The sequence below is a fragment of the Sebastes umbrosus genome, chromosome 6 (assembly GCF_015220745.1).
Source record: "Sebastes umbrosus isolate fSebUmb1 chromosome 6, fSebUmb1.pri, whole genome shotgun sequence".
NCBI classification, from domain to species: domain Eukaryota; kingdom Metazoa; phylum Chordata; class Actinopteri; order Perciformes; family Sebastidae; genus Sebastes; species Sebastes umbrosus.
Window position 1 is genome coordinate 24,310,601 of NC_051274.1, and position 17,976 is coordinate 24,328,576.

Consider the following 17,976-nt stretch of genomic DNA (forward strand, 5'->3'; position numbering starts at 1 on the left):
TACAGGGAAGGATGCAATGACAGGAATACATGAACAATGCAATGTGATCCAAGACAAGCACACCACAAACTACGACCTCAAAAATGAGAAGTCATCACACAGGTCACAGTTGTATCACACTATACATTCCTGTTCCTGTGTCCTCCCTCTGTACATCTGCATTATGGAAACAGTCAAAATGTACTTTAAAAGAAGTTAAAAATATCACACAAGTGTGCCACAACAATCCTCAAAAGAGTCTCTACAGACGGGGAGACATCTGTCTGCACCCTCCAGCTGATCAACTGACAACTTCCTCCTTTCCTCAACAAGGAGGGGCCTCACATCCTCTAAAAAGAGTGGAAAAGTGTCAAAAAAGTGCTGATCCTGGGTGAGCATTACACTGAAGATGAAGTTTTCCTTTGTCTTGTTTCTTTTAATAGGTATGTTGGTTTTTCTTTACAAAAAAATAAGCCAAATTTGACATTTTTCTGGTCTCCAGTGCCTGTTAATGATACATTAATAATACATGTTTGTTTTCCAGATATCCCTCATCTAGAAGGGCAGCAGAGGATGGAGGTGTTCGAACAAGTCCTGCTGAGACTCGCCTTCCCTTCATTTTACAATAGTTACAACAAGTACTGCTGTAAACTGTATCCGGGAGGATGTTACAAGCTGCTGGACAGTGCAGGATTCACCTGTGATTTACTGAGAGGAAGAGTAACGAAAACTGAGATGGACGGCTGGATAGAATTTAAAATATCAAATGTGGGGTTTGTGGACGGAGGCTATTACAGATGTATCGTGCTGGGAACTCAAAACCGCATCTACAGTGATTACTTTGTCGAGGTGTCTGGTGAGCAGTCTTTATAATCTTCATTAAATGTGAATTATGCCATAGCCTCTAGTGTGTACAATAACGCCCGGGCCAAAACAGCATTAATACAGCTTCATAAGATTAATGATTACTTGCAAAATAATATTTTAGTGTATTTTTTCCCTGGTAAAGTAGGGAAACAATTGCAAAGGTTAATTCCAGCCATAAACTGTGGGAGCTTATTTGATCTTCTTGCATTGTGCAGAGGTTTCAGATCACCACAGCCAGTCTCAGCCTTCACTGACGACAACCGTCGCAGCCCCCAACGCCTCCACAACTCTCCCAGACTCCACTGGGCCTGCTGTGGCTCAGGACAAGAGTGACAGTCCCAGGTAGGTTCAAGGTTTTTTATTTGTCATTTCCAGCAAATCAGTCATTGGCAATGAAAATCTCTGGTCTCAGGTTCCTTCAACAATGCTCATATATATATATAGATATAGAAGAGGAAATCACACAAGTAAAAGTAAACAGGATGTAAAGAGGATGTAGTTTGTATATGCATGATGAGAAGTAACAAAAATCTATATACAAAAGTGTAAACAAGAATGTGGTATGTATAGAGAAGTAGTAAATGAATATATATATACTGTATTAGGGCTGTCAAAGTTAGCTTGATAGTAACATGTTAACGTAAATTCGTTTTAACGTCACTAATTTCTTTAACGCGTTAACTTAAACAATCTTTCGGAGGTTGCAGCGGGCTCCATTGGATCCATTGATACCAACCATGTCTTACTAGCTTGTTGTAAAGGAGGTTAAATAACGCTCCAAACTTTCGATAAATTTTGGCGAGGAAAAACTGGCATGGCCATTTTCAAAGGGGTCCCGTGACCTCTGACCTCTAGATATGTGAATTAAAATGGGTTCTATGGGTACCCACGAGTCTCCCCTTTACAGACATGCCCACTTTATGATAATCACATGCAGTTTGGGGCAAGTCATAGTCAAGTCAGTACACTGACACACTGACAGCTGTTGTTGCCTGTTGGGCTGCAGTTTGCCATGTTATGATTTAAGCATATTTTTTATGCTAAATGCAGTACCTGTGAGGGTTTCTGGACAATATGTGTCATTGTTTTGTGTTAATTAATTTCCAATAATACATATATTCATACATTTGCATAAAGCAAGCATATTTGCCCACTCCCATGTTGATAAGAGTATTAAATACTTGACATTTTGAACAGATAAAAAATGTGTTACTCATGATTAAGACAATCATGCGATTAATCATGATTAAATATTTGAATCTATTATTATATTCTTTTATTTTTATATTATCTATTCACTCTGCAGATGTACTCTTTTGTTGTTGTTGCTCGCTGGCCAAACCGTGCTGTCTACCTGAAGATATTATTTGTTTTATTCCTCTCCAGAGTTCCCTGGAGTTTTGGTCTGCCACTAGCTGTCATCGTGTCCATTACAGGGATGATTTTTATCACTTCAGTTATTGGGGTTGTTTGCTGCAGAGTAAAGGCAAAACGTAAACAGCCGGGTAAGCATTTTTCTCAAATTGATGATCACACAGATCTGAGTGTCTGAAAAAAGAATTTTTTTTGGGGGAGATGAGTAAATAGCACCAATGTGATTTTGTTTTCCTTTGTAGATAACTATGGAGAAACTCTGTGTGAGTCACTGAAACAAGAGGCCCCGGTAAGAGCCAAACAGGGAACATGTCGCCTCTGTGATTCATTGTCATGTTTATGCTTCAGACTTCCTCCGCAACACTGTCTCCTAACAATGTGTGTGTGTCTCCCCTAGGAAACGAGTGGCATCGTCTACACCACGGTGGACTTCAGAGCTCACCAGAAACCCACAGAGGTGTACGAAAACCTGAGGATGCCCAAAGCACAAGCGGGAGCCCCTGACTCGACCTGGAGCGCAGAGCATGATGGGATGGTGGAATACTCCACACTGGCAGTCCATCAGTGAACACTCCTGTGAAAGTTAGTTTCTCATTTTAATGGGACTGATTTTAATTTGTTGGAGCCAATACTGGTGTTTTTTGTTTTGACCTTTTGAAATACTGGTTTACATTCTGTGGGTGTTAGTATGCCACGCCACCAGGGGGCAGTGAACATGTTGGTGATGGGTCACACCTCACAATCAGGTAGTAAGTAGACACAGGTGGGTTGTCTCAGAGTGTATTGGAGTGCTGGAGATGAAGGGGTTCTTCACAATTAAGTGAAACAAAACGATAAATATTGCACAAGTACTAACACAGCTGAAGAAACAACAGTCTGCAATCTACAACCACAGCAAGATGGAGGAAGCAAGCAAATATAAACTAAAGGTATGCACCTCAACAACACATTAGTGTCCCATTCACCACCATGGTCATCAATATTAGTCACAACAGTATGATAACAATAGGTTTCAAGATTAGTAATGCTGTTTACAAGACATTCCTAACATTACCCTACTTATGTTGGTGTTTCTGCTGCAACTATGATCACTTGTGACTCCTAAATAAAAAAAAAAATCAACCCCTATGAATTTTAACCATCAGAGTATGTAATACATACCCAAAGTTGAACATTTTTCACCAAACGTGCAGCTCTTAGAGCAGAATAGACACTCAGCACCTTGTAACGCTGCTGGCATCTGTAGCATGATGTATTTAAATATTGCAGTTATTGCCACAGCCCTAATCATGATGAAAGTTGTGATTTACACCCCTAGTAACCTGGGAAGAAATCTCCCTGTGGGGGAGCATGCCCCCAGTAGGGTGACCAGATCCCAACAAACCAAATGTGGGACAAAGACTGTGTTTGTGTGGGACAATGTGGGACACGTCGTTGCCAATGCTCAGATGTAGTCTACAATTTTGATGTAATGTCTATCTAACACACATTTCTATTCTGCCCTTTACCTCCTAACATCTCTATGTTTTGCCCGAATACATCCATAGATCGACACATCTCTTTTTGAGCCAAATGTTCCTTGTGAGACTCACATGAACTGTGTCGCTTCATGTCGTATTCCCTCTGTGTGAACTTGAAAAATAAGTGGCAAATTTTGCAAAAAAACTCTGAGAATCGCTTTACACCTTCACCCACCCGCTTATAAGTAGTTTCACAGTCTTTGTTGTAGCTGCATTTCTTATTCTTTGTGGTAAGTTTACAGCATATTCTGCCTAAATCTGCATAACTTGTGACTCTGTGGTGACTTGCAAAGCGTCTGTCCTGCAGTGGTTTGACTGTAGTGGACTTTTGAAAACTGGAGCCAGTGAAAATGTGGGGCATCGTCGCAATATGCTGGATGTGGGACAGGGGATGAAAATGCTTTGCAGTCGTTCATAAAGTGGGACAACCGGTCACCCTATAACCCCCGGACACCCTTTAGGTTTGGGGTGAGCTCTGAATGCTTACAATGTCTTGTTCTGCCTCTGATCCTCAGCCTGTATAGAGTTTGATGCAACATGCATTGGGTTGCATTGTGGGAAATGTAGGATCCAGCATTTTTTGAGCTTGACTCGAAATTAGAGATTAAAAATCATCATTTGCTGCTGCTTTGGTTTGAACTATTGTGAGTCCCCCAACTTTATGGAAGTGCAATATTAAATCACTGAACTACCCCGTTAATTGTATATAGCATGTGTTATTTGTGTAAATGACGTATAAATGAAATGATAATGCATTAAAGAAATGAACATAGTCTGGTAAAATGAAGACAAAACCCTTGTGTTTGAGTCCTTTCAACGCTGCGTTCACAGGTAGAAATAGCAGCCGAGGTGTCAGATCATGTCATCAGGTTATCTTTTGTAATATCAATGTTTGTCCTTATCAGTTTCTTCTCGATTACAACCCGGCTATTCTGAGAGCCGCTCAATACTCTATTCTCGGCCTCTTCTTCCTTTACACAAAAAAGCTGGTGGCAATCCTCTTTGTATCCTCTGTAAAAGGTCGAATTTCTCTTAAGAGCGAATGGATGAACAGATTGTTATTCCTGTGACATTTCAGTGCGGCGCTGTAACACAAAACTAAAGAGGTTTCTAAAGACGCTTTTACTGCACTGATGTGTGATCTTCGTCACCACAGTTAGACTGACACTAAAAAATACACAGAATGCTTTTAGTTGCTATAATCTATTTATTGCAAAAGCAACTACAAAATGTTCAGCCGAGTTTTTTTTACACAGGACATTTTATAGATTATCCATCAGGTGATTACACAGACTGGGCCAGGCCAATGTTCTGATTCTGGGTATCAAAGATGGCGTAGAACTGCCTGATGAAGACATCTCCCAGGATCCAGAGCTGTTGAGAGCTCCCGCCGAAGCCGGTGCTGCAACCGTAGGATCTCTGTAGAGAAACAACAGAAAATACATTTAGTCTCCCCAAATCTGCATTATTTTGGTGAAAACATTTCTCTTGCAGTGGCTCTAACTGACCTGAAAGACGTAGGCAGATGCAGGGATGGTGAAGGCGTGTCCGCCGATAGTGAAGGTGACTTCAGGCATGCTCTGGATGTTATTGCAGTTCACTGTGGACTGTGAGAAGAACAGAGTTGGATACTGTGTAGCAGCAGAAGTTGTATTTATTGGTATTTTACAGGTTTCCAGCTAAAGCACGTAACCAAGTCCTGCTTAATTATTTTGATTTGAGAGTTTTGACGTCAGAGCATTGAATGTGTGTTTACTCTGGGCTCAGAAAATGGGGAAAATTTACTTCAGATGCTACGGTATGATGGTGTGACTCACCTCTCCGTACTGGTTGGTTGAGGCTCCAACCCAGGAATTCAAGTTCTGGATGTCATTGGTTGGGCCAACGATCAGGGAGGTACCAGTGTCAATGATGGCCTGGCAGCCACCAGTGCACGCCACAGTCTGTCCGTTGATGGTAACGCTGTGAGGAGGAACACAGTCAAGTTAGGAAGCTCTGTGCAACTTATGTTTGTGGTTAGTTTTGTGTCTTCTTTGTACCTGTCCATGCTGATCTGCCAGTAGGTGGCAGAGGACAGAGGGATCCAGGTGATCTGTCCAGTGTAGTGGCTGCTGTCAATACCGCCGAGGACCAACTCGCTGCCCTGCTCGCTGTTGCTAAGAGAAGAAAAACAAATATACATGAATGAAATGCCACTGGAAATGACCACACTCCGAACCAGCAGACTTCCATCCCGTTTCAGTACCCGCTCAGGTAGACGGAGAACAGGGGCTGAGACACCAGACCCTCGCTGACCATCCTGTCGAAGACGGGCACGACGTTGTCAGAGGCGATGGTCTGGAAGGCCAATCCCAAGATGCCGTCAGCCTTCATGTGAGCCATGAAGGGAGCCTCTGTGCGGCTGATTCCAAACACCTGGCTGGACACAGTGATGCCGCCCACCTGGACACACAAGACAGTTGTCAGTCACAGTTCAACAGACCGCGGAGGTATGCCTGTGTGAAGTCTAAACAGACTGTGCATTTTGTTCCAGGGGCTTTTGGTTACCTCAACGTTGTCGATGGCCAGATGTCCGGTCATGCTGCCGGTGCCGTACTGGATGGACAGCGTCTGGTCGCCCCATTTGAAGGTGGAGGACTGCTGTGGGTTGTATTTCTGGTGGTTCTCTGCAGACGAATGAGGCCTTTGTCAAATGTGCATTTTAGGAATATGGCAAAAAAACTTGGACCCTCTCTTTTCATGGAGTAACTGCGGAGTGTTGTACCTCTGCTTATACTTAATAAACTGTATTTAAACAAGTAGATCTCCCACTAATAAAACACAACAAACTTAAAATACCACATTACAAGTTACATTCCTGAAATTAAAGTTTAAGTAAAAGGACAGACTTATTAGGAGCAAACTGTACTTTAGTTTCAAAGATTAAAGTACCGATGTTGCAGAATGGCTCCTGTGTAATATAATTATACTGCTGGGTTATTATTGCTGATGGATTACTATGTACGTTGCAGCTGGTGAAAGTGGAGCTGCTATTACTTTAGTTAAGGGCTGCAACTCACGATTATTTTTTAATGATTTTTACGATTACTCTGTTGATTATGTTCTTGATTAATCGATTGTTTTCTAGTGTTTGGTCTATAAAATGGTGAAAAATCAGTGTTTCCCAAAGCCCAAGATGACGTCCTCAAATGTCTTTTTTTGCCACAACTCAAAGATATTCAGTTTACCGTCATAGAGGAGTAAAGAAACTAGAAAATATTCACATTTAAGAAGCTGGAATCAGAATTTCTCCTGTTTTTCTTTAAAAAATTATTTTAATAGTTGACACCTAATCGATTAATCGTTGCAGCTCTACTTTAGTTTATACACGGCTAGGTAATTTAATCTATAGCAATCTATGAATTGTATTTCATAAAATAATTGCATGATTCTGCAATGTAACAACAGGTGTCAAATAAATGTAGAGGAGTTAAAAGAAGAATAAAGTAGCATCAAATGGAAATAGTCAGTGAAAGTATCATATATCAACTTCTAACTTTTATTTATTTATTGAACTTGTAATGCAGTATCTTAAGCTTGTTGTATTTTACTAGTAGAAGATCTGATGACTTGTTCAACAACTAATACAGTTTATTAGGTATAAGCAGAAGTACATCACTCTGCAGTTCCTCCATGTTAGAAGTTGGCTGATATATGATAATAGTACATGTAGTATTGTCAGTAACACTCACCGCAGGCCTGGCTGGAGCAGTAGACTGAGGGGACCCACAGGTTGGAGGAGCCGGTGTCAAAGATGACGGTGAAGGACTGAGGAGGGGTGCCGATGGAGATCACACCGTAGTAGGACAGCTAGAGGGACATAAAATGACAAATTAACAGATGCAGATTAATATGAAGAAGACAAACTACTCTGTAAACGCTGTGTCTGGTCTGGACTTACGTCAGCATCGTTGGTCATGCCCTCAGTACCGCTCTGGTAGAACTTGGCCATGGGGTTGTATGGGAACTGCTTCCTGTACTGTTCCCATAATCCCTTCTCCTGCAGGTCTTCCCTGGCAGTCTTTCCCTTGATCAGGGGAATCCTTAAAACACAGAAACATGAATAAAGAATCAGCAAAATGCACAGATTTTATAGATTTTCTAGCCAGGACAAATCAGAAAGAGAGCTCTGCTTTGAGCTTTGTGCAAGTTTGAAAGGTGTGATCGCTCAAAGCTAGATGGCCTTTAGGCTTTCCCTCAGGAACACTAGATGGAGAGATTACCTTTCAACAATTCAGCCTATTCAGGTTTAAAATGTCAAAGAAATGAAGGAACTTTTCAACCAAACAGGTCAGACTTACTTGTGGAAGCATTCGGAGAAAGCCACGAGGGCAGACAGCAACACGAGCCACTTCATTGTCACTTCACTGTTGGATTCAGCTGAATGAAGTTCAATAGAGTCCAGCCCTTAAATACAATAAATCAAGGTTGTGCCCTTCCACATAACTTGATATCATGTATCAGCTGGAGATAAGGAATGTGCGATTTGTTGCCTCTTATCTAGGAGCAAATATCCCATTAAACAAATTAGAAATGACAACGTTTACTGGAATACTAAAAATATTTTGTAGCAACAACTCACTGTAAAATCAAGTACACTTTATAAAGTGCAGCTGATATTTTGTACAGTAGATTGTTAAAATAATCACAATTAAGTGGAACTATGCTTTGAAAGCTTTGTGTTTCACTGTTTCTACTATTGTACTGAAGAGAAAATGAATGTAACAGTGCTAATGTTCAGCTCAGCATTGTTGATTTATGTCCCTTAACTCAAGAAGTCGTAGAAAACAGTTCAGCAAAACAACGAAAACGTGTCAGAGGGTTGACTTTTATTATCTAACAGATCATTTGATTATAGTGCAGATAAGTGTTTAATAACAGATACAGCGCACACTTAATGTGTTGACATGTAGATCAGGAGATTTGATGTCCAGAGCTTCTGTTTAACGTTGATACGGAAACTTTCCATGTGTTTCTGCAGGTGTGAGCCAGAGGTTATACCTGGGCAGCGTTATCTGATAACAGTAATACGCAATATTTTAGTAATAATACTACTTCTACTATCGATACTAATGCTACTATAATAATAATAATAATAATAATAATGATAATAATAATAAATACAATAAATATAAAATAACATATTTATTATTATCACTAGTATAATAATAATAATAATGATGATAAATGTATATGTTCTTATTATTTGCTTCTATAAAACAGAGGGCAAAGGATTCAATGTCATACACAAAGCTACTAAAGCAGGACAAAAGGCAGTCTGTCTGTCATGACAGCTGCTTTGTTTTTAATTAATATTTAAATAATAGATGTCAATTTGAAAATTTGCATCATCTGAAATGGCAGAAAATTAATTGTTAGAACTTATTAAGCTGCTAATGTGAGTGGAAAAAAAATGTTGTGGTGTAATTGCCCTTTACTTAACATCTGCAGTAGTCAAATATTTGGCACGAGTCGGTCAGTAAGGTCATCAGTTCAGTTACATATCGAGGTCATCAGGTAAAGAACATTAAGTACTTGACCTTCATCATAATCAGAGGGTGATTAAAACCACTTGATCCCATAGAAACACATTATGTTTAATCAAACAACATAAACTGAACACGGGGAAAAAAAACTACACAGTACCAACAATGTTGTTATACTTTTATTGACAATTATATTTATACATTTCTCTCGATAAATTAACATAAAGTGAGCATGATAAACAAAACAGCAAATGTTTCAATTGTTCACAAAGTAGTTTTTATGAAGTAAAAAGTGTCTGACGTCTGCTGTGGCTCTTGTTATACGTGTAATAGGTAATCTTGACTTTGTTTCTGTCGTTGATGTGTGGATTGATAGAATCCAAACTATGTATTATAGTGCATAGAGTACACAAATGAAGAATACTGCCAGTGAAGATTGAATATATGGTTCTAATCCGCAGCCTGTTCAAGTCTTCACTCTGTATGCTCTTCTTCATCTGAATGTTTAGGCGTCTGTTAAAAGTCCAGGCTCTTGAAGTCGTCCGTACATCTGTACTTGGTCTCGCTGTACCTGCTGCACACCAGGTGAGGGAGACAGGGACAGGTGTGGTGCTGCCTCTTCCCGGGATACGGCACCTGGAAGGAAAGGGAGAAGGAGCTGAGGGATAATCTGACAGTTTAAATCCTTCATCAGCTGACAAGTGGAGCTGTAGGACTTAAAAAGCGGCGCTTTAAAAGTCTGAATTGAGAGACGGATGTGGTCTTAGCAGAACTAATTGTTGCCATCGCCAGATGATCAACGTGATGTATGGCTCCGATTGGCCGGCTCACTCTGGAGGAGATCAATAGCCTCTGCAGTTATCAGCAGCTTTTCTAAAGCTTCAGCCGAACTGCCAGCAGCTCGATGTAATCTGAATTTCCACCAACGTAGAAAACAAGAGAGTGTGACTCTGTGCGAGTGTTAGAGAGCGAGATGCAGGAAGATTAGCAACATCACATTTCCTCCCACCTTGTGGCTAAACGGGTGGCATTCGTCCCCTTCCATGCCTCTCGGGACGCACATCCTCAGGCCCCTCAGCCACAGACTGACGGCACAGCAGAGACCAAAACCACACTGCACGTCTCGCTCACAGGCCTGCAGGACAGAGATAGAGAGACGAGGTGGTGGTGGACAAACAGAGAAACAAGGTGGTGGAGCACAGACAGAGAGACAAGGTGCAGGAGGACAGATAGAGTGACGAGGTGGTGAAGGACAGACAGAAAGACAAGGTGGTGGAGGACAGACAGAGACAGAGAGACAAGTAGGTGGAGGACAGACAGAGAGACGAGGTAGTAGAGCACAGACAGAGACAGAGAGACAAGGTGGTGGAGGACAGACAGAGACAGAGAGACAAGGTGGTGGAGGACAGACAGAGACAGAGAGACGAGGTGGTGGAGGACGGACAGAGAGAGACGAGGTGGTGGAGGACAGATAGAGGGACGCGGTGGTGGAGGAAGGACAGAGACAGAGAGACGAGGTGGTGGAGGACAGATAGAGAGATGAGGTGGTGGAGGACAGACAGAGAGACAAGGTGGTGGAGGACAGACGGAGAGACAAGATGCAGGAGGACAGACAGAGAGACGAGTTGGTGGAGGACAGACAGAGAGACGAGATGCAGAAGGACAGACAGAGAGACGAGATGCAGAAGGACAGACAGAGAGACGAGGTGGTGGAGGACAGATAGAGAGATGAGGTGGTGGAGGACAGACAGAGAGACAAGGTGGTGGAGGACAGACGGAGAGACAAGATGCAGGAGGACAGACAGAGAGACGAGTTGGTGGAGGACAGACAGAGAGACGAGTTGGTGGACAGCCAGAGAAGAATAAAAGAGTCGTTTTGATGCCAGTGATTTTATTTATGCTAATAGAGGACGATCCTCTTTTATGTTTGAATCTATTTCATTTCTACTTGTTGTAATAGAGACGTCCTCTCATGTTGGTACAGTGAAAGCCATTTTATCCATTGCCTGTCATCTCTCTAATCCATTTACAAATGAATATCAATCAGAGGATAATTTCCTCTCATTTTTCCACTGGACTTGAAGCGGAGGAGGATGTGGTCTCCTGTCAGTCATGTGTAATCACATTTTACTAAATCATCCAGAACAGTGCTGTTTGCATAAACAGTATACAGTTGTTTCTTTTGCATATACATTTATATATAGTTTGAATATGAGAAAATTAAACTAAAAATCAAAAGTCAAGGGATAATATTAAAAACAAACTATATAGAGGTTTGAGTGCAAGTACAGCATGCTCCTCAATAGACAGAGTTAGTGTTGAAACAATTTCATTCAAATCCATCAAAAGAAAATAAATTGCCAATTTGGATAATAAGTTAATAGTTTAAGTCATTTATCAAACAAAAATGCCAAACATTTGCTGTTTTCTGCTTGTCAAACATGAAGATTTTCTGCTTTTCTCTGTTTTATATTGTTGTAAATTCAATATTTTTGTAGTTTTGGGACTGTTGATCAGGCAAAAACAAGCCTGAGGCTATCATTTTACATGTTACGGACTAAATGAGTACTGAGTAATCAAAAAATAACTGACAGGTTAAGCAATAATGACATAATTGTTAGTTGCAGCCCTAATAAGTAAATCATTTTTTATTTGAATGTAAAATCACATAGTGTCTCAATATACATTAAAAAAGAGAGAAGATAATAACAATGTAAAATGTTCTCTTTAATCTGAAGAGTAAATGGAGTAATTAGTCATTCATAGTAATTATACACTCCTCGAAAAGCTGATTTAAACATGAATCTAATAAGCTGCTATAATATAATAATAAATGATATGACCTAACAATGTGCAGCGGAGCCAGAAGCCTCTCACTCACCCCGGTGATGACGGCTCCTCTGGAGCAGCTCAGAGATGCCAACAGGAACGACAGCAGCACCGCCCTGAAGCCCATGACAGCAACAGGAGAACTGGACTCTCTCAGCACCCTCAACACTGGACAGCAGCTGTTAACGGTCTGGATCCCCAGCTCGCCGGTCACTCATTAAGATTCCCAGAACTCCTCAGAGAGGGGGAGCCACACTCCCTCCCTCTCTTTATCCACCTCCGACCCCCACCCAACCCTCCCTCCCTCCCTCATCATGTCTGAGACCTCCCCACGCCCTCTCCGCCTGTCTCCTCAGAAGCTTCGTCATCTTACTCATCCGGATGACGGCTGACGGAGGCTCACCCCTCTACTTGTATATCTTCATATGTTACATGGAGTCTGACCATACATCTGAGAGGCTGACAGAGTTTCCATGACTCAAGTGGTTCAAGCCAACACACATAGAACATATGGAAAACTACTCAACAAGTGGTGACATTCATATGAACTACAGCGAATGTGACACCTCTTAGTGAGAGAAAGGCCACAGGTGCCAAGATGAGACGTATCAAAACGAATCATCATCACAGCCATATAACCAGTTTACTGAAATTACCAGCGGCTGACTCATGAACTGGGCTTCGTGTATGGATGGAAAGTGATATTGCTTACGTCATTATGGGATATGTGTATGTCATGATGCCCTGTATTGTGACAGCTGCCATCAGCAGTTTATCCACACCGAGAGAAGAAGGCCTATAAGGTTAAAAACATATCTGCTTTATCACATAAACTAGTCTGCAATCAGTGTGACGTATAAGCATTTGTTTGTTATATAGGGATGCACCGATCCAACTTTTTCAGTCTCGATACCGATACCTGGGCTTTGGGTATCGGCCGATACCGAGTACCGATCTGATACCAGTGTTTAATTAATAAGCTGTATGCCTCACTGTGTGGAAGTGACTGGGATCATTTTTCTATGTGTAAAGCATCATCAGGCTGGACTTAAACATCGCTTGTAAAACAAAATGTAACATAAATACATAGCCTGAATTGTATTAAAATAATAAATCGTGAACCAGCAAACTTGGTAAAACATCTTCAAAACTAACAGGAATTACAATTCAAGTGTAAACCTTTTTAATGAAGCAACAATTGGATCAAAACTTAAACAGGAATTCAAATTACAGTATATAATGTATATAGTTTGAAAACATAGAATTGAATTGAATAGATCGGCCCTATTGTGACGATACCCGATGCAGCTATTTGAGTCAGTATCAGCCCGATATCTGATCCGGTATCCGGTATACCTGATATAGGTATTGGTGCATCCCTATATAAATTATTTATATATATATATATATATATATATATATATATATATCAATTTTGACAGAAACAATGTTATTTATGTTCAGAATTGGTCTTTTGTAGAGAAGGAAAAACATGATTCAGTTTGTTTACAGTTCTAATATGATGCTTCTTTAATATTGCACATAATAAAGAATAGGTAACAAGAAGACATTAAATTAAATCAGGAAAAAAACACAAAACAAAACAAAACAAAGTTTTGACTGAAAAGGTGTTGACTGAAAAAATTGTAGCAAAATTGTAGAGACTCTTTCTCACTACACCACATTGACATCGCTTATTAACTATAGTGTCACTTGATGGATAACAGTTTATGATAAATGTGTCTTCTTTTGTGCTAAATAATAGTGAAATCCCTGAATTATATGAGCCCTTATACAGTATATGGCAGAGTGATGATACACTGACTCTGAGTCGGATCTCTATTCTGGGTTTATTGGAGATTTACTGCGGTTGTAAAAGTGGCCGTAGCAAAATAACGGGCTCTAGTGTTGATGCCAACCTCCCCTCATACAAGATTAAAGACTGCTTGCATAAGTGTGTGTGATGCACAGTCATGCATGTGTTTGTGTGTAACAAGGGAAGAAAATATCACGTGTATGTGGAATTATTCTGCATGTGTGTGTGTTTGCCTACGTGCGTGCTGGGACAGTGATGAGCAGCAGGTTGTCAGTGGAACGTGTCCTGGCTCTGATTTAAGCTGAGAGGAGAGAAATATGAGAGAGCGAAGAGGAGAGGGAAAGATAGAAAAATTAGAGGAGAGGAGGGAGAGTGTACCCCATGGGTTAGTCAGCAGCACATTACCCCGCTGCTGCTGCGCAGGTGATGGATTCCTCCAATGCAGTGGCCACATAATTACATTCACCCATTTCTGCCCTGTCAGCAGGAGCAGTGAAGCCTCGCCGTCTTGGGACAGGCAGCAGAAATCATGCAGGGAGGTGGAACAGGCAGTGGCCTCCAGCTAACTTTGGAAGAAAACACAAAATCCATCAACAAAAAAGGCTGCGAGACACAAGGTGCCTGCTTTAGACTCATAATATTAATACTATATTTTATGTTCAATAAAGTACAAGCATTGATAAAGTTATGTTGCATTATGTTTCTTATCATGCTGAGTAATGTTTGTTATGATGAATCTAATGTTAATCTTGATTTCTAAAGATGATTTCAGTTCTCAGTGATGAGATCTGAGTCTCAAACAAGAACTTCATGCTTCTCTAAATAACTTGTTTCATGACTCAGGAACATGTGACACTGGAGCTGTTTTGGGCGTCCTCGGCTTATTGTGAGTCACCTGATTGTGACCGCCTGTGCAATGTTTGAGAACAAAGTGGGAACTGGATTATCAATAAAGATTATATATTCAGGAGAGAAAAAAAAAGTAATCTAATTTAATATTTATGCAACTCTGAATATCCAAATCCATTTCTCACTGCGGCTGGGATGGAGAGAGCAACATATGAATTATGAAATATAGACAGGCAGGGTTTCATTTCACAGCTAAACCAGTTAAAAAAAAACGTTTTAGTGAATGAGGACTTATAGTACATATGACGCCAGGAATGATTTTTACATCTACCAGTGGTGGAAGAGGTATTAAGACCTTTTACTTGAGTAAAAGTAGCAATACTACAGCATAAAAATACTTTGTTACAAGTAAAATTCCTGCGTTCAAAGTCTTAAGTGAAAGTACAAAAGTATTAGCAACAAAATTAAAAGTGCTCATAATGCAGAATGGCTCATTTTGGCATAATATATTATTGAAATATAATTAGTGATGCATGTGTTCATCACTTTAATGTTGCAGCTGTTAAAGGTGGAACTAAGTTTAAGTACTTTATATACTGCTGAGTAACTTAACCTTTGATAATACCTCATTATGTATTAGTTGATTAATTTTCTATTAAAGGGACTGTTTGTAAGAATCAGAAATTGGTTTTAACAGCGACACCTGTGGCCGTTAAGTCAACGAAAGTCAGCATCCTGTTGCTCGCGCTCGCCCGTGTGCACACGCTACCTGAATGTGAGCGAGCTTCCGTCAAAACAGTGAGGCCGGCGCCCGGTCGGAGACGATAAAGTAACTCGCTGCGGAGCCCCGTCACTTCACAAGACATGGGAAACCTCTGTTGGTCTCGAGGAGCTGCAGCATTTATTTCTGCACAAACGTCCACCGTACATTCACTAGATATTCTCAGAGCTACTAACTCTTCTGCAGTGTGTAGTGTGCGCGCATGCACATGTAGAGGTGGAGCGAGCTGAGCGAGTAACGAGCGCGGTGTGTGAGTGAAGGCAGGCAGGCAGAGGAGCAGAGTACAGCAGAGACTCCGGCCCTGGACACCAAAGCTACGGTCTCCCCTGCGTCCTCCAACCGCGGCCAACACTGTTTTGCAAGCAGGGGTTCACTCGATACAACTTTGCGGTTTTGGTGCTTTCGTGTAGTTTGTGTTGAAGTCTTGTCTGAACAGCGTAGCCACACGCGAGCGCACATGGGACACCGACCCGTATTGATTTATATTTGTAAGAAGTAACAGAGTAACAGAGGCTATATGGAGCCTATGTTATATGTTATATTGAGTCTCCACAAGCTTGTTGCAAGCCATGTGAGAATTTGTTGGTCTTCATCTTTGAAAATGTAATATTTTGGGGTTTTGGACCGTTGGTCACAAAAAACGGGCAATTTGAAGACGTCACCTTTGACTCTAGGAACTTCTGATGGACATTTCTCTGCAAGTGCATGCCAATCTTCTTCATTGTATTCATTACCTAGGTCGCCCTCCCATTTTTGTGAGAATTTGGAAGTGTCACATTTATTGTATGAGTAAAGTACTGAATAGAAAAGGGATATTATGTGATTTAATCCCTTCTGCTCATAGATAATCTGCCTCGCTGAAGATAGAGGTGTCTCCTGCAGGCTTTACAAATTAATTCATAAAATGCCTTAATTGTAAATATCCGAAAATGTGATCTTTAGGGGGATTAAATTAGTCTCGAAGCTGCTGAAAGGACATCAAGATGTTATCCTCCAACATATATCCCCTATCATATGAATCCCTTTGTCATGCCATGATTCAAATAAAGAGAGCCTCAAGCCGGGTAAAAATTCCTTTTTATTACAGATGGGAGACAGCATGGATTTAACTGTCTGTCCATTTATTCAGAGATCTTTTTAATTTCCTTCATGTCACTAGGCTCCTGTACAAAATATTTTAAATTCAGTGGCCTCTTTAGCTTCATTACAAACTGAATGAAAATTATAGGATATGGTCTGTAATAGACATGGATCATTAAACATTATTCAGTGTGATTTACACTTCCAGAGAATATCATTATCTCTGATGTTCAGAACCTCAGAGTACCTGAAGCTGACATTACAGCCCATTTAAGGAGCTCATTTGTCTTCTTCATGGGTTCGCAGAGAAAGACACAGGATGTTGGGGAAGGAGCAGCAGACTGGACGGAGACGATGACATAAAGGTGAGGATAAGTGGACCTGGAAAACACTACTGTCTGTACACTGCTGGAAAGTGCAAAAGTCAAAGGACATGATTTTTATATTTGAATAATTGTGTGTCTGTAAGTGTTTTTTTGCATCTCCGTCCTGCAGAAAACACTGGAGGAGCAGCCTGAGAACCAGAGGGAGGCTCATCAGGAGCAACTCAGCTGCCTCCGAGACGAGATCTAAGACAAGCAGAGGATGCTGGACGACCTCTGAGTAAGGAAACGCCAGTAAAGCAAAATATTGTGTGGATATTTTGATTATTGTTTCAGTAAGCATAACATGCCATAGTATAGTATGCCATAAAAATGTCAGAAAAAATCTCACAGTATAGTATGCCATAAAAGAGTCATACAAATATCTTAGTATAGTATGCCATAACAGTCATAAAAAAGACGGAAAAAATGTAGTAACTCCCTACATTTGATCACTAACACTAACGTTATACGAGTACAAAATGCGCACTTTTCTCTCATAATGAACAGTGAAGTATTACAAATGTGTTTATAAATGTATTGCATTTTGCAGACGGTAATTACCTTAAACGGGGGAGTAAGAAAGTAAGATAGAAGGACGAAGAAATCAAAACACACAGCTGTCTCTTATTCACTCATCACTACTGGAGCCTCGAGGCATTACCAACAGATCAACACACAATCAACACACACAGACAAGGATTGATATATCACCTCTCTGCATTCCTCTTTCTGTAACACTGCATAGTCTTAAAGGTCCCATATTGTAAAAAGTGAGATTTTCATGTCTTTTACATTATAAAGCAGATTTAAGTGCTATATAAATACTGTTAAACTATCAAAAGGCTTAATACACGGAGAAATACACACACAGCCCGTATTCAGAAATTGTGCGTTTGAAACAAGCCGTTAGGATTTCTGTCCATTTGTGATGTCACAAATATACAATATTTAGACCATTACACGGTTTTAAACATAAACATTCTAAATGTGT

General features: G+C 40.6%; 3 protein-coding genes across 7 annotated transcripts; 1 reads left to right on the forward strand and 2 right to left on the reverse strand.

Moving 5' to 3' along the window:
* Positions 1-236: 236 nt before the first annotated feature.
* Positions 237-17,261, forward strand: LOC119490647. Of its 5 annotated transcripts, none has more exons than XR_005207450.1 (9): positions 237-370; positions 524-835; positions 1,062-1,188; positions 2,233-2,351; positions 2,463-2,509; positions 2,618-3,149; positions 14,395-14,527; positions 16,927-16,985; positions 17,116-17,261. XR_005207450.1 is itself a non-coding variant. In XM_037774159.1 (6 exons), exons 1-6 carry the CDS (start codon positions 389-391, stop codon positions 2,786-2,788), a joined length of 810 nt encoding a protein of 269 aa, XP_037630087.1. In that variant the 5' UTR covers positions 289-388; the 3' UTR covers positions 2,789-4,527. The 5 variants fall into 5 exon arrangements, 1 of the variants encoding a protein (XP_037630087.1); XR_005207447.1 differs by having other exon boundaries at positions 289-422; XR_005207449.1 differs by lacking the exons at positions 16,927-16,985; positions 17,116-17,261 and adding an exon at positions 14,754-14,887 and having other exon boundaries at positions 289-422.
* LOC119490646 (pepsin A-like) lies at positions 4,972-8,225 on the reverse strand. The gene is made up of 9 exons (XM_037774158.1): positions 8,081-8,225; positions 7,681-7,822; positions 7,472-7,589; positions 6,288-6,406; positions 5,986-6,182; positions 5,780-5,896; positions 5,558-5,702; positions 5,249-5,347; positions 4,972-5,159 (listed from the first exon to the last, which is right to left on the reverse strand). Exons 1-9 carry the CDS (start codon positions 8,134-8,136, stop codon positions 5,025-5,027), a joined length of 1,128 nt encoding a protein of 375 aa, XP_037630086.1. The 5' UTR covers positions 8,137-8,225; the 3' UTR covers positions 4,972-5,024.
* Positions 9,764-12,827, reverse strand: prok1 (prokineticin 1). Its single transcript, XM_037774160.1, has 3 exons — positions 12,147-12,827; positions 10,275-10,400; positions 9,764-9,901 (listed from the first exon to the last, which is right to left on the reverse strand). Exons 1-3 carry the CDS (start codon positions 12,219-12,221, stop codon positions 9,782-9,784), a joined length of 321 nt encoding a protein of 106 aa, XP_037630088.1. The 5' UTR covers positions 12,222-12,827; the 3' UTR covers positions 9,764-9,781.
* Positions 17,262-17,976: the final 715 nt, after the last annotated feature.

What these genes read in the sequence shown, in the direction of transcription:
- prok1 (XM_037774160.1), bottom strand. Translation starts at nt 12,221, where the DNA reads ATGGGCTTCAGGGCGGTGCTGCTGTCGTTCCTGTTGGCATCTCTGAGC. An exon ending in GAGGAGCCGTCATCACCGGG is followed by an intron (nt 10,401 to 12,146) that starts GTGAGTGAGAGG and finishes TCTGTCCTGCAG; the next exon opens with GCCTGTGAGCGAGACGTGCA. An exon ending in GCCACCCGTTTAGCCACAAG is followed by an intron (nt 9,902 to 10,274) that starts GTGGGAGGAAAT and finishes CTTTCCTTCCAG; the next exon opens with GTGCCGTATCCCGGGAAGAG.
- LOC119490647 (XM_037774159.1), top strand. Translation starts at nt 389, where the DNA reads ATGAAGTTTTCCTTTGTCTTGTTTCTTTTAATAG. An exon ending in TGTCTTGTTTCTTTTAATAG is followed by an intron (nt 423 to 523) that starts GTATGTTGGTTT and finishes TTTGTTTTCCAG; the next exon opens with ATATCCCTCATCTAGAAGGG. An exon ending in GACAAGAGTGACAGTCCCAG is followed by an intron (nt 1,189 to 2,232) that starts GTAGGTTCAAGG and finishes ATTCCTCTCCAG; the next exon opens with AGTTCCCTGGAGTTTTGGTC.
- LOC119490646 (XM_037774158.1), bottom strand. Translation starts at nt 8,136, where the DNA reads ATGAAGTGGCTCGTGTTGCTGTCTGCCCTCGTGGCTTTCTCCGAATGC. An exon ending in TTCTCCGAATGCTTCCACAA is followed by an intron (nt 7,823 to 8,080) that starts GTAAGTCTGACC and finishes CTGTGTTTTAAG; the next exon opens with GATTCCCCTGATCAAGGGAA. An exon ending in GCATGACCAACGATGCTGAC is followed by an intron (nt 7,590 to 7,680) that starts GTAAGTCCAGAC and finishes ATGTCCCTCTAG; the next exon opens with CTGTCCTACTACGGTGTGAT.